The following is a 26,624-nucleotide window of genomic DNA, read 5'->3' on the forward strand; positions in this document are numbered from 1 at the left end:
TCAAGCGGACACTTTCTTCTCAAGTGTACTAAAGAGCATACTTGTTGTTTTACCCTGCACTTCAATAAAGAATGGGGCTAACTTGTCCCTGAAAATGTAGTGGGAAGATTTTTTTCTAGTGTACAGAATCTCAATAATACTTTATGATAATACTATCACAAAGGGAAACTATTATTTGGATACAAATTACTTGCAAATGATCAAAATAGTTTGACATTGGGGGTCAGATTTACTAAAACGCCATAGTTTCTCTTTTTATTTATTTTTAACATCAACTAAATTTGTTTTCCCGAATGTCTGATATTTCCTAAAATAAAGTCACAATGAAGAGTCTTTGGTATAGAAATGGGAACAGTCTGAAACAATTTTCAAGTAAGAATCAGTTCTGTCCTGTTGCAATCAGTTACCAGCATGCTTGAGGCACATTTCTTAGACAGAATAGAAAAATCTAATGCACGTTCTCTAAAGCATACTCCGAAAAACTCTACCCGTTAATTGGCTTTTAGATTAGCCTTAAACATTCCCCAGTTGTGTTGCTATTCTCCTTACCCTAACCAAGCAGGTAGCAATTTGACTTCCTGCAAAGGAATAGTAATATGTTTTATATAAATAATAACAAAAATGTTAGGGGGTGAAGTCTGTCACAGACTCTAGTTTTGCAGTTCCGGCACCCAGCTAAGAAAGCAAATCCACCAGTGTCTGCTGTCTTTCAGGGCCTTTCATAATATGTTGTTAGTTTATTTATTAACCTTTGGCAAACCATTGAAAACAACTATACCACACTAAAACTTCTAGGGTTCATTTACTATCTGCGTGGCAGTGCGCAAGGTGGTAAAAATGGGCGCAGTCTGTGAGGTGTTGAGCACAGTTAGACCTCTTAGGACTAAAGGTGGCCATACACGGACCAATTGTAGCTGCCGATATCGGTCCCTTGGAAACGACACCCATACCCGACTAATATCTGGCCTGAAATTGGCCAGATATCGATTTGGCAGGTTAAAAGATTTAGTCGGATTGGGGACCGCATTGGCTCGTTGATGCGGTGCCATTGCCACCATTAGAATTTGATTGTTTGGCCCCAGGATCGAATTAGCCTACATTTTCCCCGATATCGCCCATCTGTAGGTGGGGATATCGGGAGGAGATCCGCTCGCTTGGCGACCTCGCCTAGCAAGTGGATCTTAACGTGTATGGGCACCTTAAGGACGTTTTGTGCATTAGTGTTATTGTACTTCAGTCAAATGGCCCCTTATCTCTGTAAACAATAACTAGCAGAGGCTCAATGTACTTTCTGTTGATAGCACATGAATATAACGGAAACATGAAATAAATGTTATATATATATATATGTAATCTATTATATTGTTTACCTGATAATATAATAAAAAATATCAGTATGTGTAATTCAATGAGCCCTGAATCAATAAACGGAAAGGATATAAATTGTATTGGGGTAATATATATTTATGACAGTAATGGTCTGTCATTCTGATATATGATTCAATTTGCTGAGAAAAGCTATTAAGTATCAAAATAAATGATTGCATTATTGGTACAAAACTATGATATTTCAATGTTTCTGGATCTCAAATGTACAGACATGATTACATAACATATAGTGGGGGTAAGAATGCATGCAATGGTGCTCTTACAAATCACCTCTGACTCCAGAAGTCGTCCCTGGGTATGAGTGCAAGCTGTCAGAATAATTTTCTATGTAAGCATTTGTAAAAATACCCAGATGTGCACAAGCCGCTTCCACTCAAAATGAACTTTTCCTAAAATATATTATCACAATTATCAGTATAGGAGTACTACACCCAAACTGCAGAAGAGTTCTAACCAACTATACTTTAGGCTACACTACAGTCATTAATAACGGAAAGATTTGCTTAATTGAAATCAATTTTATGCAAACCGCCCAATAAAAGTTATGTGCTTCTGTTTTGCATAGCTTTGCAGACACAGGCACCAGGTATAACCCAAAGCTAGTCATTCCCTGGTTTTAAAACTGAGGGTTAATCAATATAATATCCCTGATATGTTGATAAGAACATATAAAAGAACATGTCTATTACATTTTGTGGTATATTTTTAAAAGACAAACCTTATTATTATGTTGGATTGTCCTTTTGTTATGGTTATCAAGGTGACTAACCCTGGTAAACAAAAAATACCAGATTTATTTAAGTAGATATTCTACTTTCAACTATTCGTCTTTCATTGTATCATCTCTTGTGCTGCACTAATGAAACAATAGTGATATTTTTGCCGACAAGCTATTTACGATTCCATGGTGGTGCAGCAAAGAGTTAAGCATGACACCCACAGGTGTAATTTCTAATAGAGGCAAGGGTACTTTGTACTATGATCATGTGAGAAGTATTTGTGGATATATGCAAACATATATGGCAATATTTACATGTTTCATTTTTAGGGTTGCTTTTTATGAAAGGGCACAGAAAATGACCAGCAAGTATTTGCATCGCTCTCTATAAACTGAACATGAAATGGCAATGTACATCAGCCTACAGATGTAGAAATTTTCATTACCTATTGCACTGGATTATTTGATGTAATACAGTTTCCTGCCTGCATTAACATGCAGCATTCTTGGTTTATGTGGATAGAGTTACTAGATGCAGTAACACCTTTTTTTATCTACCTGTGGAAAATGCACATTGTGGGAAATTAAGTCACGGCTAAGGGGAGAGCTGACTGCTGCTACATTGTTTCAGTAAAACATGTAGTCAGGACCTACAGTGCAGGGAATAGCAAAGGCTGGAAAGGTATTGCTTTCAAGAGCAATTACATTTACAAATGTAGTATTCATGTATATTGGAAATTTGCTTAACGCAGCTTCATTATGCAACATGTTTTTTTTTTGTTGCTAAGAAACAACAAAACAGTACCTCCCCTCCACGTGTTACTATAAATCACTGAATAATTTATGATTTAACTGCAGCACTCAGTTTAAGGCTGTGGGTATAAGGGAACTATGAACTCTGGACCTGCTCCAACAATGGTAGATCTACCTGATATGGCTTTATCTTCAGTACAAGTTTTCAACATTTTCACACATGTAAAGTTCTTCCCTTGATATCCAGTGCTATTCCTTTATGTAAATAGACACTATGCCAATGTAACTAGTATCAGGTATCATAACATACTGGAAAACAATGAACAGTGTAGATCAGGCAGAGTTATATGCAGAACCCTGAGAATGCACGGGTATGAAGTTAACAAAGTCTCCACTTTTGGAACATTAAACATTTTGCTAAGAATACAGAATCTGTATTGACTGACTCTAAAGCAAATCTATAGAGTTTTCCTTAATACCTATAGAAAGTTTATTTCCCTCCAGCATAAGTAAGAGCTCTACTCTGCCAGCCTTGGCAAAATCAAATGGGCAGGCAACCAGCTTCGTAGAATCCTACAGCTTTGGCTCTGTAGCACCTGGTATAATATTCACATCTGTCTCAAAAAAAAAAAAAAAGAAAGAAAGGCAAAAGGAAGAGGTTACAAGTGAATCTGAATATTCATTCTGTCTTGTAAATTGTTCCAATTATGCTACTGATGCATCTTCTTTTTTGGCATTTTCTGATGTGCCTGGCAACAATATGCTGTCAGGTTTCTCCAGCATTTTCTCTTCAGCATCTCCATTTACAGCTATTGTTTTCTTCTGCAAAGTCCTTTGATGGATCCATGGTATCAGGCATAATATAATCCCCCCAATAATAGGAGGAATGCCTGCCAGGTAGAATGCAACATCATATGAACCAAGGCGGTCATGCAGAATACCTGGAGAATCAGACAACAGAATGAACATATTTTTAGTGATGTAAAGCAGTATGCACTGCCTTGGTAGTGCAGTTCCACAGCAGATGCAATTTCATAAACCATTTGGACTTTAAGGCTGATTTTAGGCATAACATTTTGCCAGCCCCCCCCCCCCCCCTTAGTTCATAGATATATAAAAGCATGAGTCCTATTACAACATGAGATAGTCCTCTATCTAAATATGTGCAAAGGCAGCTTTATTATTGTTGTGTGGTTCTTGTTCACTTAACCTGGAAATGTATGGTACTGCAGGGGTGAGAACTTCTGCACGATTCCTATTCACAAGAACTGAAACTACCGAAAGCAATTGCAGGCACTTTTTTTGCTGAAATAGTCTAGCAAAAAGCGCCCATATGACACTGGCCTTGAAGTTCCAGGAATACGCAAGATAGATTTCATTCCAAGCTGTACACTAACCTTGAGGTTGGGTCACATTATCCACTACTGAAGGCTCTCCTGAGAAACTGTTATGAGTGGATAAGGATTCTAAGAGGGGATGGGAAGGTGAGTCCTTAAAGGAACAGTAACACCAAAACATGAAAGTGTATAAAAGTAACTAAAATATAATGTGCTGCTGCCCTGCACTGGTAAAAGTTGTGTGTTTACTTCAGAAAGTCTACTATAATTTATATAAATAAGCTGCTGTGTAGCCATGGAGGCAGCCATTCAAAGGAGAAAAGGCACAGGCACATAGCAGATAACAGATAAAACACTATTGTATTCTACAGAGCTTATCCGTTATCTGCTATGTAAACTGTGCCTTTTCTCCTTTTTTCCAGCTTGAATGGCTGCCCCCGTGGCTACACAGCAGCTTATTATATAAATTATAGTAGTGTTACTGTAGCAAACACACCAGTTTTACCAGTGCAGGGCAACAGTGCATTATATTTTTATTACTTTAAAGCTCTTTCATTTTTTAGTGTTACTGTTCCTTTAAGGCAGGGGCTGTTAATGGACAGGACGGAATGGGTGGGGACTGACAGGACAGGACAGAGCGGGCAGAGACTGACAGGACAAAGGCAGGAGCGAGATCAGGAGCCAGAACAGGGAACACAAGCTAGGGGCAAGCCACAGTGCTTAATGTTAGACCAATGGCCAGGCAAGGAGTATGACGAGGGCTGGGCTTAAATAGGGCATAGTCAACCCCAATTGGCTGATCCCACCTAACCAATTGGGCTGCTAGGGTGATGTCACAAAGCCCAGAATACAGGTAAGCAAGATGATCCAAATAGCAATATAATATGAACAGGCCATGTCACAAAAAAAATCACTATTTGCTGACAGTGGGACAGGATGCAGAATAAAAAAAAATCAGGAATAAACTGCCATGTTTTTGCACTCTGTACCTTGCCCCACTGTCAGCATCTCTGATCACAAGTCCTTGTGCTCCAGAATGCAGTGCTGTGTTCATTAACTATTAACTCTCTTATATACTATGCATTATATGAGGTGAAGTTGCCTTGATTTTCAAGGGAAACTTCAATAAAATCTAATGTATAATGATAAGATATAGTTATATGGATTTAAATATTTTACTGTAACATTTTGCTGTTATTGCATGCATATGAACTGAGTATTTTTTTTTACCTCCACTATACTTTGAGTACATCAAAGAGGTTAGAGGTGAGAACCTAATAACATGACTAATTTACTATGAATTATAGCTTGGCTGTTCATGGGACATATGACAGGTGTTACAGTGCTTCTGGCTTCCTTTCTGACATTATTTAAATACAGTTGATGATCAGTCTAAGAGGCACATTTACTAAGCAATTATGAGATAAAGTCCAATTTTTTCTTTGAGATAATTTTGAGATTTACAAGTGGGTTTTTAACAGAACTTGAGTTTTTCATTATTATTCCCAGAATAATTTGAGTTATTCGAAAATAACTTCCATAATTTGTGATTTATTCATATTTAGTTAACTTTTTTTTGTAAAATAAAAGTTTGACAGGTTTGAACTGTCAAGTACCATTAAGTCTTATGGAGGCTTAGAATAGAAGAGGAATAAAATAGTCAGTGACAGCCTGTCCTTCAAGGACAAGTTAATCCCCTCATTGTTTTCATTTTCATTCGGTTCAAGGGGAACTTAATCCCCTCATTGTTTTCAATTTCACATTTTTCAAGGGCAATTTAACCCCTCATTGTTTTCTATTTCACACTTTTCAAGGGGAAGTTAATCTCATCATTGTTTTCAGTTTTACCCAGTTTAGAGTGAAACGTAAACACATTATTGTGTTCCAAGAATAAGTGCCAATGCTCTTAAAATGGCTGCTGGAGCAATACCAGTTTGGGAAAACTAAAAAGGATTAATAGAAACAAATGTCCATTTAAACTCGAATTCTTCGAGTTTTAACAATTCTTTCAACCCGAATCTTTCAAGCATTATCGTGGCATTTTATAAATACAGCAATGATCAAGTTTAATTTGAATTTATACCATGTTGAGTTTATATGACTTTCAAGGCCAGAAAAAAAAACACATTTTAGTAAATGTGCCCCTAAGTAACAGATTTGACTCTGCACCTAACATGGATGCATGTTAGCCCTTCTGAGTCTTTCTGCCTAACTAAATGGAAAACAATTCACTTATACACATTAAATGGACAGCATGTTTCTGATTCATGATATGTGTCGGCAGTTAGGGTATTAAGGGGGCAAAATGTTTTACAGTGACTCATTTGATCACCTATTTTGATCACTAGTTATAATGTCTGTCTGAATGATCTTTAAAATAAACAAACACACATTCTTGATCAAATAACTCATGACTCATTTGATAGCAAAAAGCAAAAGACAACTAGATATAATAGACTTCTTATCCATTTGTATTTTATTTACCTGCAATAGGTGGACCAACAGTCATAGGGATGGACATAAAGCCAAGCAAAAATCCAATTGCTTGAGAAACATTCTCTGGTCCAACAAGTTCAAAGGCAATTGGAGCCATTATGCATATGAAGCAGCCATCAAACAAGCCCATGAAAAGGCAGACAGCAATCAACCCACCAAAGTTGTGGCACAAAGGAATCATCATTGACATCAAGCCAATAAAAAAAAAAGAAACAACCTGCAAAAAAAATGTTTTTTATTTATAAAATATTTTTACATCCATTACTCATCTGTAAACTCAGGTATTGCAAAAGCTAAAAAAAAAAAAAAAACAATAACAGGAATATCAAAAGTAGCAGCAGCCAGAGAAAGTAGGTAAATGGGAAGCATTGCAGATAAATGGCCAATTTTCATCCAGAAATCAATCCCAGAGGCAGTCAGGAAGCCACATAAAAAAGGGCAGATTAACTGCTGATTCAGTCTAAAGGGGCTGCATTGACAGCTCCAATCTGGTCATGTATGGCCAGTATATAGAGGATCTATCATCAAAATAAAAATGTAATATAAGCTTCATCATGCTGAAATAGGTACATTTCTAAATATTACCAATTAAAAAAAAAAAAAATTTCATATAATTCAGTTAGTCTTCACTATCCCCCCTCAGCATCAGTCTGTCCTAACAGAAATCCTGTGTCTCTACATGCAGGATTTGTACCCAAATCAGTTATTTTGTTTATGCCAGAATCAATTATTTTAGTGAGCTCTCAATACATTTGCTAGGAAAGGAAGTCCCACTAAAAAGATATATAAGATATTTATTTTGCCCCCATGCCAGACCCATTAGGGAAGAACAACATACACAGCCCAATGCTGTCATTGCTTAATAAGACTTTCCAGACTGTGTGTCTAATTTACATTTTATAGTCAGACACCATAGTGTAACACTTACAATTATGTTTTACAGGTGTGATTTTAAGATGAAAAATATTCTGTTTGTATTACGAAAAAATGAGGAAAAACCTTTGTACCTGTAAGTAGACTTTCTTTACACCAGGAATGTAATCTGCAACTCTTCCAAAAATTAATCTCCCAACTCCAGATGTGACACCAATACATAATAAGAGAACCTCTTCTTTTACATCTTCTCCAAGCCTCTCTCTTACATGGTTCATCTGTTGGGTTTTGAGAAAACTATTACTATTTGACCATGAAGCACTAATGCACTCTTTGAATATAGGCACTGGCATCAATCAAGGCACTGGGAATAAGATTACGGCAAATTGCTTGATTTTCATTCAAACACAATTAAGATATACTTTATGGTTTTAAGATATACTTTATGCTATACAGGTACCTTAAGTCTACTAAGAAATCAATGAAACATTAATTAAACCCAATAGGATTATTTTACATCCAGTATGGATTATTTATATTTTAGTTGGGATCCAATACAAAGCACTGTTTTATTTTTTACAGAGAAAAAGGAAATCAATTTCCCCGTGTGCCAGAGCCCTAAACTGACACAATTAGTAGCATTCCTGAGCTCAGTACAGCACTGTGACAGATTCACCAGAAACCTGACCTTTCTTGTAAATGAAATAAAGGTGATATGCCACTTACTATCATGTATAACATGAAAGTACTCTTTTGCAAGTACAGTACAGGTATGAGTTTTATTAGATGGAATGCTTGGGACCTGGGGTTTTCTGGGTAAGGAATTTTTCCATAAGTTTGCTAAAGATAATTTAAACATTAAGTAAACCCCACAGGATTATTTTATCTCCAGTAAGGATTTATGCAGCTTAGTTATCATCAAGTACAAGGTACTGGATAACGTGTTTCAGAAAGGGGTCCCATACCTGTATTGCATAAATCAAATCCATGTCCATGTCAGATCAGTGATCTTGAGTAACTTGAGTAGTAACTGAATGAACTAGACCAGTGCTGTCCAACTTCTGTGGTACCAAGGGCCAGAATTTTTCTGCCCTACATGGTGGAGGGCAGATAATGGAATCCAGTTCCACTCCCCTTTTTAAACCACACCCACTTCAACCCACACCCATGTTATCACATTTTAAGACCATAGTTTTCTACACACAGGCAAGGTATGGCAGGCAGAGTATGGCACACACAGGCAGGGTAGGGCAGGCAGAGTATGGCACACACAGGCAGCATAGGACAGGCATAGTATGGCACACACAGGCAGGGTAGGGCAGGCAGAGTATGGCACACACAGGCAGGGTAGGGCAGGCAGAGTATGGCACACACAGGCAGCATAGATCAGGCAGAGTATGGCAGACACAGGCAACATAGGACAGGCAGAGTATGGCACACACAGGTGTGAACAATGCAAGGGGTGAACAATGCAGGGACTAAAAGTGTAGGGGATTACATGCTTAAAGAATACAGGGGTTTACAGTCTAAATCTGAGGTGGGCATGCAGGGGGTCAGTTAATCTCAGTACTGATACTATTTAAATCTTACACAAAGGTAAGCAGGCCACAGCACTGAACTAGAGCTTTATACTGCTTTAACATGTAGTAATATCTAAGATAAGCCTTCCTCTAAGTGAAAAACATGATACCCTATGCCCTCTAATAACAGCTAATGATGACGAAGAATTATTTCAATTACCTAGAAAGAACTATACTTACCAAATGAACGTAAGGCACAAAGTAGCCAAAAAGGGCCGCTGGAATTCCAAAGGCCCACAAACAGTAGCTTCTAGACTTGAAAATAGAGAAATTAAAGAGTTTATTGACAGATGGACACCTGAACTTGCCATTTTTCTTAAATTCCAAATTGCTTCGCCGGGGGACCAGTGGTTTATATGTGAATCCAGCCAAGAAGAGAATGAACATCAGGATGCACAGGACCTGCAGTGTTTTAAAGAGTCGTATCTTGTCAAGCAGGAACCTTAGAACAAAGGGAAGTGAGACAGTAAACAGGCTGCTGCCTGCAGTGACTATCCCATTGACCAGTCCCAGGCGTTTCTTGAAGTAGTGTCCCAGGATGACAAGTGATGGCTGGTATGCAAATGAACACCCACAGGCAAATAATATGCCATATGTGAAATACAGGGGTTCCAGTGAGCTAAAGAAAGAAGAACACATACTTATTAAGGTGCTAGACCAATTATTTTGTACCTATTAATTAAAAACAAATTCAGATAAAGATGATATATACAGTGTAAGATGCTTTGTACAACAGTATAATAAAGTGTGTGCAAAGCCAACGCCCAAAATCTATTAGAAAGAGCCATATTGCATAACCTGGAAATTATTTACTTTATCCATGTAGCACCAATTACTCAAATTATTTTGAGTTTATTTATTTATTATTTATACAGCTCACCACACTATTTTATGTCTGTGATATCTATTCCAAAATTGATCAAGACATCAATCAAATGAACAAGCTAAGAGGAACAGGTGTAGGCTGCAAAGGAGCCCTTTATTAACTGTCTGCCCAATAGCAAGTGGTAAGGATGGGGCTGCCTTGCATCCGCCAGTGCTGCTCTCTACACCTCCCAGTGGATCTAATCTTGCAGCTCTTGGTGCTCTGCATTTATATCGTGCTGCTTTATATCTATCTACATTTTTATTAAATGTGTCCCTTATTCGAATATTCAGGGTAAAATATTAGAGTCCCCAGCAAAATACCTTTTTTTGAGCTGTTCCTGGCTAGAGTGGTGCCATAAAAATAAGCATCTAATCAGTATCTAGAGAGGTCATCCTCAGTTTTTGTATCTAACAGAAAATGGTGTTCAAAGCACAAAAACTAAGTTGTATGTCAAACTTCAATGATGATTACATGCTACTCTTGTACCCAGTAGGACATTCCCTTTTGTTATTTATTAAGCTTAAGCACGTAGTTAATATAAATATATAAAGATTTAACTAAATTAATTTACCTTACAAAAGAACTTGAGAGAAGTCCAACGATGCCCACTGCAGCCCCAACCGTTGCAGTCTTTCGACACCCAAATATGTCTGTGAATATGCTGACCACAGGAGAGCAGAAGAAGATCATACCCATAGACAGAGAATTTACCCATGCTGAAAAAAAGACCCATATTATTAAACAGCTCTAATTGTTAGAAAATTTAGCAAAAGCAAAACATACACCTCATTCAGAAGGGGGCATTTTCAATTAGAAAGGGCTTATTGAGAACAAACAAACTGTTAAATGTCTGTTATTTCTGAAAGTATATTCTTACGTTCACTAATACATAGGTATAAATTAAACCAGTGCCATTGTTTTTTCATAATTTCATGTGGGGCGAGGCATCATCATTTCTAGGAACTCTGTATGCTCAAACAGTACAATACCACACAGACATCAAAGTCTTAATCTTTGCTTTACCCGTAAATGACCAGGAGATGGCAGGAATACAATATAGCAAACAGCAATATAGTGTTTGTGCAGTACAATAAGAGACTGTTTTCTTTTAAACTGTAACAGAAATGCACACGTGACTTCTTCACTTTGAAATCTATAACATATTTGTACTAATATTTCTTTTCTATTCCACATATAGATATTATACCAGCTATTCCTGCGAGCAACATATTTTTTGTTAGAGCTGACTGTCATGTGGCTGGCAATTTGGAAGACTTTTTTACAGAGGTCAGTCAATACAGTTAAACAATCAAGTCAAACATGTCAGGATGCTTTTTATCTTTTAACATTTCTGAATGCATGATGGCTCAAGGGCTTAATTTTACAATACACAGTACAGGCAACAAGTGTACCCTTTCATAAAATATATGGCGACAGCATAGAAAATCCCCTTAAGAAATCTGCTGCTTAAACAATGAAGGAAACATTTGTCTTTGGAGGATTCAGTCAGTACAACCCAATGACATAAATATAACGTAGGTACCCGTACATAAAATGTAGCCTCGCATGAATGAAAATGTATATATAGGTATACAGAAAATATCTTCTAATTCTAATCTTCTGTGATGCAACAAGGCAATAATGTATCAGCAATTGCTTTAACTACAGCAGAACAGCAAGTTAGAAAGAGACACCTGAATATTATTCAAACTATAAGGCTTAAAGGGATTCTGTCATGATTTTTATGGTGTACTTTTGATTTCCAAATTACACTGGTTACATAGCAAATAATTCACTCGACCATTTAAAATTTTATTCTCGAACCAATAAATGTACTTTTTAGCTGTAATATTGGTGTGTAGGCGCCATCTCAGTGCATTGTGCCTGATTCTGAGCTTTCAGAAGGAGCCAGCGCTACACATTAGAACTGCTTTCAGGTAACCTATACTCCTACTCCATGAACTGCATCTACATACCGTGACAAAAACAAAACTGGAGATCTAATGGCCACCCACTGAAGCCTCCTCTTGTAACTCATACTAGATTTTCCCTGTATTATTTTCTCCCAACATTTTTTGGCACATACTGAACTGAATCCAGACCTTAATTTGCTTATTCACATTGAATGTTGTGTTATCTATAGCTTTAAAATCATATGATTTTTAAGTAAGGGTTCGGTTAAGTTCAGCGGAATATTTAAGAGAAGATTTATCAAAGTAGCAAACTGAGTTATTTCCTGATTCCAGAAAAAATGCAAGAAAAACATGAATTCGATAAAAAAGATTTTGTTGCATTTTTGTGTGTAGGTTTTTTTCCTCTTCAAACATTACATGCATTTCATGTAAGCTATAAACATACCAGTGGCTATAAGCAAGTATATCCTAAAGCAAATAAAATTGACTGTAACCCTACATACAAACAGTCTTAAAACATAAATGTAAAAGAAAGCAATACTATTAGTATTGCTGACAGCTATTTCTGCACTAGCATTGTTTTATGTATTTAACTCAAAATGCTAAAAGTGTTTATTTAGTACATTTCATTATTATTGTAATGACTGTGAGTATTTTCTCTATTGCTGCCAGCTAGCAAACTCTTGCTGTGCAAATTAAAAGCACAACAAAATGTGAAACTATTTTTCAACATAAAAATGTAACACAGCTAGTTGTGCCGACTGGTAACAAAAGCCAGAAAAACATCAAACCTACTGAAATAAGTGCTGATTTTCATGAAAATGTGATTATGGGGAGGCCGAGGTTAAATAAAACTAGTTAGGTATATGGCAAAAAGGTTGTGTAAGTTACAGAGGCAAGAGTGAGGGAGGTGTAGAGAAATTTGACAGGATAGGAAATTTATGTGAGCAGATGTTTCTAAGGATACATAACAGAATGAATAGCGATTATGATTAAAGAAATATGCAGAGGAATGGCAGTTAAATTCACACAAGCCGGGTATAGAGTGACATGTACAGAGAGGTGGGAGAAGGAGAATGAAGTTGAGTTCTGGGAAACATATTAAGAAAGCCAAGGGAAAGCCTGTTCAGCTGCTGCTCAGATTCAGCTGCATCCCCAGCTCCCATCATTACAGAGGAAAACTGTATTTATTAAACCAAAATTCTTATGATCTTACCAGCCCTGCAGAATATGAATATGAAAAAAAATTAAAAGAGAGCTAGAGTGAGCCTAAGAATTAGGCAAGGCATGCTGTTTTTGGATCATGTTTAGAAATGTTTTTTTCTTTGCATGGTAGAGTTATAATTTTTATTTGAGGATACAGCAACAAGCTGTGTTCACAGACAGTGGCTTATAGAAGTATTTCTGAGCCCATGCTCAGAAACACTACAGAATAGTGTCTGTTTTTAATGCTGTAAAACCCAGGGCAGTTAGGCATGGTAATGGGAGACTGTGAAAAGGTGGAAAATTGTGTAGCTCCCAACAAAATCAGGGGTGTTGAAGCTGTCAGTATTGGCTTTCAGTCTTATCCCTAACGTACATAGATTTCTCCTGATTCTCTTTTAAAGATTTTATATACCGTAGATGAAGAAATCCTCAAATTCTTTGCAGTTTCATGTTGAGGAAAATGAATTTTGAATTGTTGCAATATTTGCCTGCACGGTGTCACTGAGTGGTGTACTCCTCCCAAACTTTATTTCTAAAAGACCCAGCCTCTCTGGGATCCCCTCTTTTTAACCGAGTCATGTTACTGACCTATTGCCAATTAGCATTAGCATTACACAACTTATCCAGACTTTGGTTGCTTTGGTCCCAACTTTTTGGAAATGTGTTGCTGGCATCTAATTAAATCTATACATATATTTTTCAGAAAACAATAACATTTATCAGCTTCAACATCTGATCTGTTATCTTTGTACTATTTAAAATGAAATATAGCCTTTAAATAATTTGCAAATCTAGCCTGTAGAAGACTATCTTCTACAGGTACTTGCAACTCTGGCATGCTTTTAGATCTCTATTTCCCACTAGGCCACTGGAACTGGCAGATTCTACTCTAGAGGTATAACTTAGGACAGTGCTGTCCAACTTCTGTGGTACCAAGGGCTGGAAATTTTCTGGTCAACATGGTGGAGGGCCGATAATGGAAGTCTGCTATCACAAGAGCTTTTAAGACCATACCCACACTAATGGTGGTAGCACAACAAAAACCCAAATGGTTGGTGCTCATTGTAGGGATATCATCCTTCATTTGTATGTGAAATAATTTTATTATGTCATATTAAGACTCCTCTTCCCCTGTGGATAGCACAGAAACCCCCAACACATAATTACACACCTTAGGGACCATATAATGACTATTTATTTCCAAATGCTAACAAACTCCCAGAACAAACCCCTGCCAGTTTCACCTCCCACAGGCAGCATAGGACAGGCAGAGTATGGCACACACAGGCAGGATAGGGCAGGCAGAGTATGGCGCACACAGGGAGCATAGGGCAGGAAGAGTATGGCACACACTAGCAGCATAGGGCAGGCAGAGTATGGCACACACAGGCAGCATAGGGCAGGCAGAGTATGGCACACACAGGCAGCATAGGGCAGGCAGAGTATGGCACACATAGGCAGCATAGGGCAGGCAGAGTATGGCACACAGGCAGCATAGGGCAGGCAGAGTATGGCACACACAGGCAGCATAGGGCAGGCAGAGTATGGAACACAGGCAGCATATGGCAGGCAGAGTATGAAACACAGGCAGCATAGGGCTGGCAGAGAATGGCACACACAGGCAGGATAGGTGCAGGCAGAGTATGGCGCACACAGGGAGCACAGGGCAGGAAGAGTATGGCACACAAAGGCAGCATAGGGCAGGCAGAGTATGGCACACAGGCAGCATAGGGCAGGCAGAGTATGGAACACAGGCAGCATAGGGCTGGTAGAGTATGGCACACACAGGCAGCATATGGCTGGTAGAGTATGGCACACACAGGCAGGATAGGGCAGGCAGAGTATGGCGCATACAGGGAGCACAGGGCAGAAAAACTATGGCACACAATGGCAGCATAGGGCAGGCAGTGTATGGCACACACAGGCAGCATAGTGCAGACAGAGTATGGCACACACAGGCAGCATAGTGCAGACAGAGTATGGCACACACAGGCAGCATAGGGCAGGCAGAGTATGGCACACACAGGCAGCATAGGGCAAGCAGAGTATGGCACACACAGGCAGCATAGGGCAGGCAGAGTATGGCACACACAGGCAGGATAGGGCAGGCAGAGTATGGCGCACACAGGGAGCATAGGGCAGGAAGAGTATGGCACACAATGGCAGCATAGGACAGGCAGAGTATGGCACACACGGGCAGTATAGTGCAGACAGAGTATTGCACACATAGTAGCATAGGGCAGGCAGAGTATGGCACACACAGGTAGCATAGTGCAGACAAAGTAAGGCACACACAGGCAACATAGGGCAAACAGAGTATGGCACACACAGGCAGTACTCTGCTGCCAGTGTGTGTCATACTCTACCTGTCCTATGCTGCCAGTGTGTGTCATACACCACACCCCCTACCATTGCCTTCTGGAGATCTCTTGTGAATGACACCCTTCCCAGACAACAGCTGGCATATCTGGCCTGTGAATGCCCAAAGAAATTTGAGATGGTCTGGGGGCCTTGGCTTGCATTGCAGGACACCCCCGCTGATTCTGACATGTAAACGGACATTGTTATTTTTTAACTGGTTCCATTGATATTCTATCTTCTTTCCTCTTACTTTATTTTCTTTCCTTTCCTCTACCTTTTCTTTCCCACTTTCCTTTCCCTTAAATTTTAAAATTACAAAATAAAAACTTATATATTAAAAAATAGCTAATTCCTTTGGCTTGGGCTGGAAACTGGAGTGGGACATGTTTGTGTGTGTTAAAGGCATCAAAAGTAAGGGGTGACACTTTCAAAATAATCAGTCAAAAAATGTAATGCCTACTGTTATTAGAGACAGGCATCCTTGGGGAATAGTGAGGTGTCCATGTCTACTGCTGGTCAAACAGAGTAACAGCTTATGGCTCACAAAAAGTCTTTTTGCCCTGCTGTGCTGTGAGGAGCAAGGACACTAATATTAATCACAATGCATACTATGTGAAGAACAACTGGTGCTTTGATTGGCACAGGTTTCTTTAAATTGACAGTAATGTAAAGAACAAGTAGCCTTCATGTTGCTTTCCACTGCAATTAATGGGAACAATCCATAATGCCTGGCATTTCTGCTAAGAGTACCATAATCTTGAGGTACTTTTGTATGTTCAGTAGAATTTAATCATCCCTTGTATTTATAGAGATAGAGACTGTAACATTTACACAGTAAAATGGCATCTCAGGACTTAACAGGGGTTAATTTAAAACATATGCTACTGCAGATAACAGCAAACCACAATTATCGATAAACAAACAAGCTGACTCAACCCTGTATCTCTGTTGTCTTGCAGAGCCATCCAATTTCAGTGCTATCAGCTTACTTCAGAACACAACATAGCTTCAAGCAGAATACAGTCATGACCAAGCGTCACACTTTAAATTTTCCCCACCAGCCAGCCACCTACCCCATCTGTAGAATGCCCTGATAGACACTGCATCTCTCTGTCAGTGCACATCAATACACACCCCAAAATCAGCCCTGTGTGTGCACTAGGTGGATTCCATACCTGTGTATACAATTGGGGTTGGAGGCAGGGTATTGCCTTTTCACAGCTGTCATTTTTACACAAGAGCAAACGCACTGTCTGACACTAGCCTTACACAATGCAAAATTTTTCACCGGGTTCCACCGCCCAAAAAAACGCCCAATGACTCTAACAGGTGAAAACATATAACCAACATAAATAATACCATTGGATATTAAAATTATATTCATTAGTCATTTACTATATTTGTGTCTCAGGCTCCTCTGCCATAAACAGGACAGAGATCTCTCAGGTAGTCTTTTTTGATACTGATTATTGCATAGATATTTTTGGAGATGGAGATGCTTAATGGGGTAGTTGTTATCTTTAGCCATTAGGTTGATAGAGAAAAATATGTGAAAATGCCCCACTTTTAGTTGTACTTTTTTAAAGGAACAGTAACATCAAAAAATTAAAGCGTTTTAAAGTAATTAAAATATTATGTGCTGTTGCTCTGCAAAAAACTGGTGTTTTTGCTACAGAAAAGCTACTATATAAATAAGCTGCTGTGTAGCCATGGGGGCAGCCATTGAAGCTGGAAAAAAGGAGAAAAGGCACAGGTTACATAGCAGTTTACATAGGGTTTGTCTAGTGCTGGGCGGTATGACCAAAAATTTATATCACGGTATTTTTTTTATTATATCGGTATCACGGTATTTGACGGTATTTTTTTTTCCCCATGCATGATTACGTGACCACCCCAAACACCCCCCCCCCAACCCCAAACACCCCCCCCCCCAACCCCAAACACCCCCCCATCCAACCCCCCATCCAACCCCAAACACCCCCCCATCCCCTTCACATAAATAAACCTTACGGGCCAGGCAGCCGCAGGCACCCCCGACAGCTCACAGAGCCTCCTGGCAATTTTTCTTACTATTTCCGGGTTGCGCGCGTGACGTCAGCGTGCGCGTGACGTCAGCGCGCACGTAACGTCAGCGCGCACAACCCGGAAATAGTAAGAAAAATTGCCAGGAGGCGCCCACACCGGTATGCCGGTAAGTTAAAATTTTTTATCATCTTTTTTAAAAAAACCGGTGTTCGGTATATACCGGTATACCGCCCAGCACTAGGTTTGTCTGTTATCTGCTAAGTAACCTGTGCCTTTTCTCCTTTGAATGGCTGCCCCCATGGCTACACAGCAGCTTACTTATATAAACTATAGTAGTCTTTCTGAGGCAAACACACCAGTTGTAGCAATGCAGGGCAACAGTACATTATATTGTAATTACTTTTATACACTTTCATTTTTACTGTTACTGTTCCTTTAAGGTTTACTGCTTTTCAGGTCATGTGTGTAGAGTAGACCCACCAGTCATTAGGTAGAAGGGCCAGTGTGATGATTTGTATTGGAATAGTAGCTACTGTCGTCCTGATCTGGTCAGGTCAAAATATCAAGCCATATTCCCAATTCTTAATTTTCTAAAAACTACCACTAAGGGCACAATTTCATCACTGGATGTGTTTGATTTAACCATGGCACAGGAAGCTGTATGGCAGATATGTATTGGATATTTTCTATATAAATCAAAAATGAACTAGGTAATTACCATCATTTCTCCAGTTACTGTAACACTTAATTCATTATGAGCCATAAACATTTTCCATTTAAAAAATCTTACATTAAGATACCATTTACTTTCTAATAAATGGTTGGCACAACTATAATTACAAGCAGTACATGACATCATTCAGCAGGTAATATCTTTTATTAGGTCATTACACAAGAGCTCTGTTTATTGCTAATTATTTCATTGCATTTTTTTTCTTTCACAAACCACATGTAGCTGGATTATATCCAGCTGGTATGTGGCATAATAAATGGAATATATTTATTCAGGCAACAATTCCTCATTTTTTTTTTTGTAAAAGATTTATAGGAGAGAAATTATCAGATGCAGATTTCCAGACGGTACACATTGGGGCACATTTACTAATCTACGAACGGACCGAAAGTGTCCGAATGTGTTTTTTTCATAATGATCGGTATTTTTGCGACTTTTTCGTCGCCGTCGCGATTTTTGGTATTTTGCGTGACTTTTTCATCGCCGTTACAACTTTACCGTATATTTTCCGCGACTTTTTCGGCGCCGTCGTGAAAAAATCTGACTCGCTACTTTTTCGGCGTTTACAATTGCTTAATACGAAAAAATTGCGACGGTGATGAAAAAGTTGTGCAAAATACGATAAAGTCGTGACGGCGACGAAAAAATTTCACAAAATACAAAAAAAACGCGATGGTGACAAAAAAGTCACAAAATTTTCGTTTCCAATCCGATTTTTTTCCCCATTCGGGATTCGGATTCGTGGATTAGTAAATGTGCCCCTTAGTAACAAACGAATAGTAGTTTAAAGAAAAAGGAACGTCGGCATTCATTTATCTATATAGAAATGTATTTCTATAGAAACTATCCAGCAACATTTTTTCAAGATTCAATATCTATAAACAGTTTGCAATAGAAACATGCATATTGAAAAAAGTACCTAGGTGTCCCTACTAGTGACCATATGGTCATCCTTTCCTGACACATTTTTCTATTTCCAAGCAATCTCAGTAATAATTTCACAAATTGAAATCCCATAGTTTCACTCCTTCTGTCCCACACTTAGGTAGGCAAGTGGATGGATGCGAAAGAGATTATTGTATTGTCCTACCTCCCTTTCCCCAAAATTTATGTGGGTTGGGTTTATAATATAAAAGTGGGTATCATTTTGTACAAATGACCCCATCCATCCCAGAGGAGACTTTGGGAACTATTCAGAAAAAGAATGCAAAAGAGAATTTGTGCATATACAGCCTGGAAATAGAGGAAAGGATATTTTTATTATAAGAAAAAATGTACATAGTAGGCTAGCCAGAAACTATTTTAATATACTGTGAACCCAAAATGGGCGAACTTTACAGCCAGAATGAACCTGTCTAGTCAGGCTGCATGGCTTCCCCAGGTGTATCCTATGGAATTTTTACAAGTGTATTTATCGATGGGGGAAAGATACACTTCTAAAAAAATTACATGTCTAAATTTCCTTTTATAACTTTTATGTATTAAGGTCTAAACTCAACATTTTAATAAATCTGCCCTAAGTGTAGCAATACTGCTACATGTTTGGTAAGTTATTTTGTAAAAATCTTAAATGAATCACTTAGCAATATGTACACAGCAGAAAAAAATCCAGATGACCTTTGGTGGACCATAAATGCTTGAAATATAATCAAGAAGATAAGCCATGAATCTCATGATCAAGTATTCATTTAAATTCCTTTTCCGAGCATTCCTGCTGACAAGCATTAAAGAGTTACTAGTAAAAGATAATTACTTGACACCATAAATGTTTTGTGCATAATAAACAAAACTGTTTTTATTCAGCTGTATACTAGAAGATCATGCAAATGAATTCCTATACATATGCACAACTAGCAATATAAAAAGATTTTAATCCATATGAAATAGAAAATCCAAGGATTATTTTTTTTAGAAGGGAAAGTTGTCAGTTATAACTAGTGACTCTTTAAAGGCATGTCAACCCCAAAAATCATTTTTTTTTGCCTAATAAAAGAAAACATAATTCTAAGCAACTTTCCAATATAAATTTATTAAACAATATTAGTGATTTAAAAGTTATTTGTAAATGTAATTTCTATAGAAAGCAACATTTGCTGAACTCCCGGTTGTTACTTTTTAAACAATGTTGCAAGTGCCAGGCTCCTCTAGCAAGTCAGGTCTGTAAAATCTGCTGGCTTGTGTTACATTGTTTAAAACTCCAGAGCCACCAGGGCAGAGAACAGAAAGGACAGGCAGACACTGCTTTTAATAGCAATTTAATAGCAACCATTACAAATATGTAATGAATGTAAATTTCAAAGTTGCTTAGTTTTCTCTTATTAGAGAAAGGTCCCTTTGGTTCAGTTCTGGGAACAACCCCAAAGCCCCCCCCCCCCCCCCCCATACACACTCGGAAAACTCCACCAGAGAAAGAAAAACACCCCAAAGGTCCCTTTGTTTTTTAGTTCTGGGAACAACATCAGAGCCCCCCCATCCCCCCCACAACACACAAACACATATGGAAACCTTCAGGTATAAATAAAATGGTACCGGAGAGGAGGGCTCAGTGGCTTATATTTGGTGGATATGTACAACTTTTGTGATCTTGAGTCCTGGCACTATAAATACAGCCTGTTACTCAGATAAATCTGAGAAAGAATCCCTCTAAAGCTATACTAACACCTACCAGTATCAGTCCTGGGGTGGCACGTTAACTACAGCAGACTCCAAATACAGCTCTGACTCTGAAAGGGGAGAAAGTGCTAGACACAGGCTTATACACAGGAAATAAGGGACCAGTTACACAGTTAGGGCATGGGTACATTGCAGAAATAGCTCTTATTTCTACTCAACTTCTTTATTCCAAAAAGTTCATTCACTGAAATAAAAATCTCACTTGGCCTCAAAACCTTTTTTATAATGTAGACAGGTTGCATTAGCCATGCCATTGCATTTATGAAAATAAGCTTCCAAACAAGTGATGATGTTTAATAACGGTTTAGTAATGGTTAAATAACACCAATTATCACTGTGCGCGGAGGTTCAAGCATGTGTTTTTCTTTTTTTCTTTTGTTTGCATATTTTTTATGATTATTGCACAGAACAGTAAATTACTGTTTGTTTTTCTGTTGTTCCTACTCTTTCAAATCTCAATACAGTTTTGAAAGCATGGCCCCTTCATGGTTACAGCTGGCTATTCACTTCTCACATCCTACATGAGTCATGGAGGAAACTATTTAAGCAAGCTGAATTAAAGTAGGGGGAAACTTGTGATTTGTAGGTAAGAGAAGTGAGCTTACTGCATACAGAAGAGTGGTGTAAGCAACATTTGCTGTTACAGTTTAAAGCATAGAAAGCAAAGTACAGGTATGGGACCTGTTATCCAGAATGCTCGGGACCTGAGGTTTTCTGGCAAAAAGCCACCTCTGAAACTTTAAGAGCCCAATTTCCATTTTGCTGCCTCGGGTGACAGCAGCCCTGGTCAGACTTCTAGACTTGCGCATGCACAGTACAGTAAATGTTATTTATTGGCTGTGGGCTTCAAAAACTTAATTACAGAAATAAAATAGGAAAGCAAATAATTGAAATAACATGGAAAATACAACTTGAAGATCAAATGAAAAGTTGCTAAGCACTGATCAATCTATACCACACTTCATAATATGAACTTGCTCTTTAATTTTAGAAGGTTTCTCTGCTAGCTGGGTGTTGCGTGCATGCATGAGTTGAAGAAGAGGTGAGCCAGCTGTTTTTAGTTAATATTTCTGATGATAGAGATATCCAAAGTAACAGTTGGACTCCAGTCCCCAATTATACTACTCGGAACTTTTACTAGCAGGGCATTACAGACAACCTGCTGCCCATATCAAATATTAACTGCTTATTAACGCAACATAAAAGCAAGGCTCTCCTGCTGAGCTAGGCATCTTTTGTGCTCCAGTAAGTCAACTGTGAGCATTTCAATTCATCAATTACTACAGTATTTTAGAATGAGCTGAAGCAATTACACAATGTAAATTTAATCTCCTCCCTATGTCCTTTGCTGAACTGAACTCCTTGAATAACCTCTGCCACATAATGGCTTTGCTAGAAATGTTCCCTTCTGTTATTATTAATTACTGTTAATATTGCTGTCTTAGAGCTGAAGCTCAGCAAAGAAATTAGAACATGGCTAATTAATCAAAAGCCATAGGCACCCTCCAGGTGAAAGACTAGAGAGGGCTCATTAATTTCCACTACCGCAGTTGCATTTGCACACGCTCAGATTTTTTTTTTTGCGCCAGATTTTCGCTGCAGTTTCGCTAAACAATTTGCCAATGGCGAAATGCGGAAATTCGCTGCAAATCCATACCTGTGGAAAAAATTTGCTCATCTGTATTCATATGTGTATGCAATTTATCAAAGAAGGATGAGCAGGTGTATTGGTGCTTAATTTTGCATCCTTCTGAGCACTTTGCAAATAGGCTTCACTCTGTTTGTCTGGAGGCTCCCAGTCGTTCCTATTCACTTATATACTTGTGTAGTGGTGAACTATAAACTTAAGCTTGAATTTAATGGTTTCTTATAACAAGCCAAACGCTCACCAAATTAGACTACAGGTCCGGGTGCTTATGCCCCGAACCTCTCGCTCTGTAGATATTCAGTCTTCATGTTAGTGCAATTAATATACTACGTACAGTTGTGAACGGTTAGATATACACTCACCGCTTCCTCTCAGTGGCCCGGGTGCAATGCCCCAGACCCGCAGCAAGGGAAAACACAACCTCAAATCAGGTGTAGAAACATCACCGGCATGCACTCAATGGACTCCAGGACAGCGGTTGTAAAACTTCAAAAAGCTTTATTCAAGGACCTGACGCGTTTCGTGTGTTGCCACACGTATTCATAGGTAACTTTGCAAATAGGGCCTCAATTCACTTGTTCTATAAACAGTTTCTATATTTTTACTACACTACCAGTTCTGCTGTTATCTAAAATGCATTGCTTAGTTCATGACAACAGCCATGAAACAGTTATACCAAAAATGTAACATTATTCAACAATAAATAACAGCATCAATAAAGTGGTATCGCTGGCTATTAGGCCATAGCACTTTACATTACCACTGAAATGATGTCAGAATCAAGGTTGCACTGCACAAGGTGGTGATGCCTATGAAGCTACAGCTCAGTCCCACCCAATTTTCCACCAATCCCATTGCAGTTCTGCCTACAACATGTTTTGTTGTTATACCTCATGTAGAGCAGCAGTAAAAACATGTGGCGGGGAATGGTGTTTGATGTTTGATTTTTTTTCTTTTAGTCTTTCCCTAAAACAACTTCAAATCAGTTTCAAAGGGCAACCTTGCACAATTGTGCAACAAGTTTAGAAAAATGGTTTGCCATATGGTTCTCACTGACAACAGAGTTTGTGTTCTGTGAGCTTCTAATGCAAGTGTTCCCTGCCTATACAACTGCTTCTGCATATCAGTATAGAATATAACTAATGTAAAATGTACCCACTTTATTGCTAAGCATACATTTTTACTTCTTAAAAAATAAATCTCATTATATTGAAAGAATATTTCTTCTCATCTGAAGTCCCACAGGAATGAATAGAAAGTGGGTGGATTTTTCTCTGGTGATCTCTGTGGTGAGCTCTAATCTCATATTCATAAATCTGACACCTAACTATTAATTTTCTATTCCAAAAGCAAAAGTGTTGCCTGCTTGCGATGCAATTAAATTTTGAGCACTAGAGCTGCAAAAACAGTAAATAATAATTCAAGGAATGGAAAATGAATACTATCTGCAAAGCAGAATTTTGCTTTAATGTCATACTACAAGTTAATTTTAAGATTACCAGCACCTTTAAGCAAGGATGTATGTGTACGATGATTTAAATTCTTCTGTGTAGTCTGTTACAAAATGACAAACCAAAGGGCTGTCAGTGGAAATGAGGACAGATAGCAACTATAATCAACATAAAATGCAAACAAAATCTTCTACACAGTCTTTCTATTTGTTATTTGATTAGCAAAAATCTCTAGCCAATAGTTAACCCAAGGCTTCACATTTCGAGTCGGGAAAAAAAAGCAAGCGTTAGTAAATGGTCCCCCAAGTTTCTATTATGCAATGCATCCACAGGGCAATGAAACATGGTGTTATTTGTAGCCCATATTTTGTCATGGCTACAAAACGCCAGAAAATACCTTTCCATAGAAAATACTGGGAATAGTCCCAAAAATACCTTTGCATGCATTTTAGTGCGTTTATGCAATTTGATTGTTTTAACAGAGACAATTGGTAGTATTGCCGTTTTTTTTGTGGCGTTTTGTAGCCTCGACAAATAGCACAGTGTGTCATTTCGATTCAACAATTTTTGAGACCCAGGCCCGCTGCCCACAACCGTGACCCAAAAAACAGCATTTTAACCTGCTTGGACCCAGTACCCGACCCACAACTTCTTTATCCGCAACCCAACCTCCGACCCACTGACCACCATTAAACAGGAAGTGCTGTTGCTGCAAACTAGAAGTGAAATCATCAGAAGAAGGCAGGGGTAGAAAAAAATGTTTTAAAATGCTTAAAGGGGTAAAATATAGTAAATATAGATAATATAAGGAATATAGCCGAGACCTGCATCTTGACCTGCGATCCACAAACTGCATTGATACCCACACCTGAAAATCCTACCCACAACCCGCAGGGTAAGCACTTTTTTGGCAGGTAACCCGCAGGTACACAAACAAACTTCAATCTACATGAACTGAACCCCTGATTAGCATATATCTATCAATCAAAACCATTTTAAAATAAATAAAAGTAATTTTATTAGCATAAACCAAAATGAAGAAGCAAAAATAGGTTAAAACACACCCAAACCCATAAAAACATCAGCAGCAGGAGGGGGCCCTCACTCACTGAATTTTCATTATCATGTATATAATTCCATTGACCCCTATATGGAAATTTCTTAACTGAAATCCAGTGTATATGTATTCCAAATTGGTAATTTCCTCCACTGGAAATCTTTACAAAAAATACTTGCTTCTGTACTTCATAAAAAAACGAAGATATGAATGCTTATGTATATCCAGTCAAGATCCTGCAGGTACCTGACCTGCTGCAGGACTCGAGTGTCATTGCCCTTATGCACTACAATTTATCTTTGTTTGTTTTTTTTTGGACTCCTATAGAGCTTTATCTTAACATTTAATTTTATCTTTGATGCTGGCAAAATTTACATTTCCACAGTATTTATTCTGATAACATTTATTAAAAAGCCATATACCAAAACTGCAAGTGCAAAGTCTGGCATCTTACACAAAATTAAATGCTATTCCCAATTGTACTTGCACCTATATATGCTCCTTGCAACCTGCACCAATGCATTGTTTCAGCAAAGTACAGCCCACAAACATAAAAAAGACATAATATGAAAACATGCTTTGAAAAAGTATCAGCATGCCAAAAGTGACGCCATGTCATACACAATCTAAGAAAAACTGTTTTTAAAATTTGCATTTGCTTTATCTATGTACCTGCATATTCAAAATTATGAATAATTATTATGGTTAAACAGGTATGTGTCAAGTAAAGAGAATTTAACAGCCTTTTTAATTCTTCCGTTTTAGTTACTTAGTAAATATGCAGATCCATATTGTTATCACCATATGAAGAAATTGTCCTGTGCTATCATGATATATCAAACAGTGGCAGTGTCTTAATCCTTCGAACACAAATCTTTATAGTTAGCACATAAAAGAAGTCTATCATTATAATAATGCTGCTGGCAAGACATTTTTCCATAAAAAAAAGTCCTTTAATCTGGTACAATTTAGCAACAAGCCGCACTGTGAACTTTAGCAATGTAATATTTATAAACTGATAAAATAATCCCTGAGGAAAACACCAAGTTTTTGCACTTTCAACTTTGGCCCCCTCCATCTGGTTGCAACATTATGCTCCTTAGTGCTCCAGAACATGTACCCCTTCCCAAAGTAAATTAATCCCTTGTCAATAAGATGTTAAGCCTGCATGAACCTTAGGTTAAAGTGCTACAATCTAAATATGATAGTGTCACTCAGCATTTATTGCCAAATATTCCCTCCTGGAAGATTCACAGATAACAAAGAAAATGCTTTTCTGTGCCACCTGAACCCTGATGGCTATGGTGAATTAGCAAAACTACCCAGTTTGGTCAAATAAAGGTTTCTTTAGCACTAGGGGGCAGATTTATCAATATTCTGATTTTAGGTTTTAGAAACCACGAAAAAACTCATTTTTAAGAAAACCACAAATATCTAGTCCACATTGAAAAAGTATGAACTTTTTATGTTTTCCTACAAATCTTCCTGGACTTACAATGAAAATCCCAAAAACCTCCAAAACCACAAATTAAAAGTTACAATT

General features: G+C 38.1%; 1 protein-coding gene across 1 annotated transcript in view; it reads right to left on the reverse strand.

Annotated features, from left to right (window-relative positions):
• Positions 1-361: 361 nt before the first annotated feature.
• The window catches only part of slc16a10 (solute carrier family 16 member 10), a 50,689-nt gene continuing 24,426 nt past the window's right edge, over positions 362-26,624 (reverse strand). The window contains exons 2-6 of the mRNA XM_012963565.3: positions 10,586-10,730; positions 9,327-9,765; positions 7,701-7,844; positions 6,682-6,910; positions 362-3,801 (exon numbers count right to left, since the gene is read on the reverse strand). Coding sequence (XP_012819019.1) covers positions 3,566-3,801; positions 6,682-6,910; positions 7,701-7,844; positions 9,327-9,765; positions 10,586-10,730 — 1,193 coding nt within the window. The 3' untranslated portion in view covers positions 362-3,565. The remainder of the gene's footprint in view (positions 3,802-6,681; positions 6,911-7,700; positions 7,845-9,326; positions 9,766-10,585; positions 10,731-26,624) is intronic.

This window comes from Xenopus tropicalis, chromosome 5, assembly GCF_000004195.4.
Source record: "Xenopus tropicalis strain Nigerian chromosome 5, UCB_Xtro_10.0, whole genome shotgun sequence".
NCBI lineage: Eukaryota > Metazoa > Chordata > Amphibia > Anura > Pipidae > Xenopus > Xenopus tropicalis.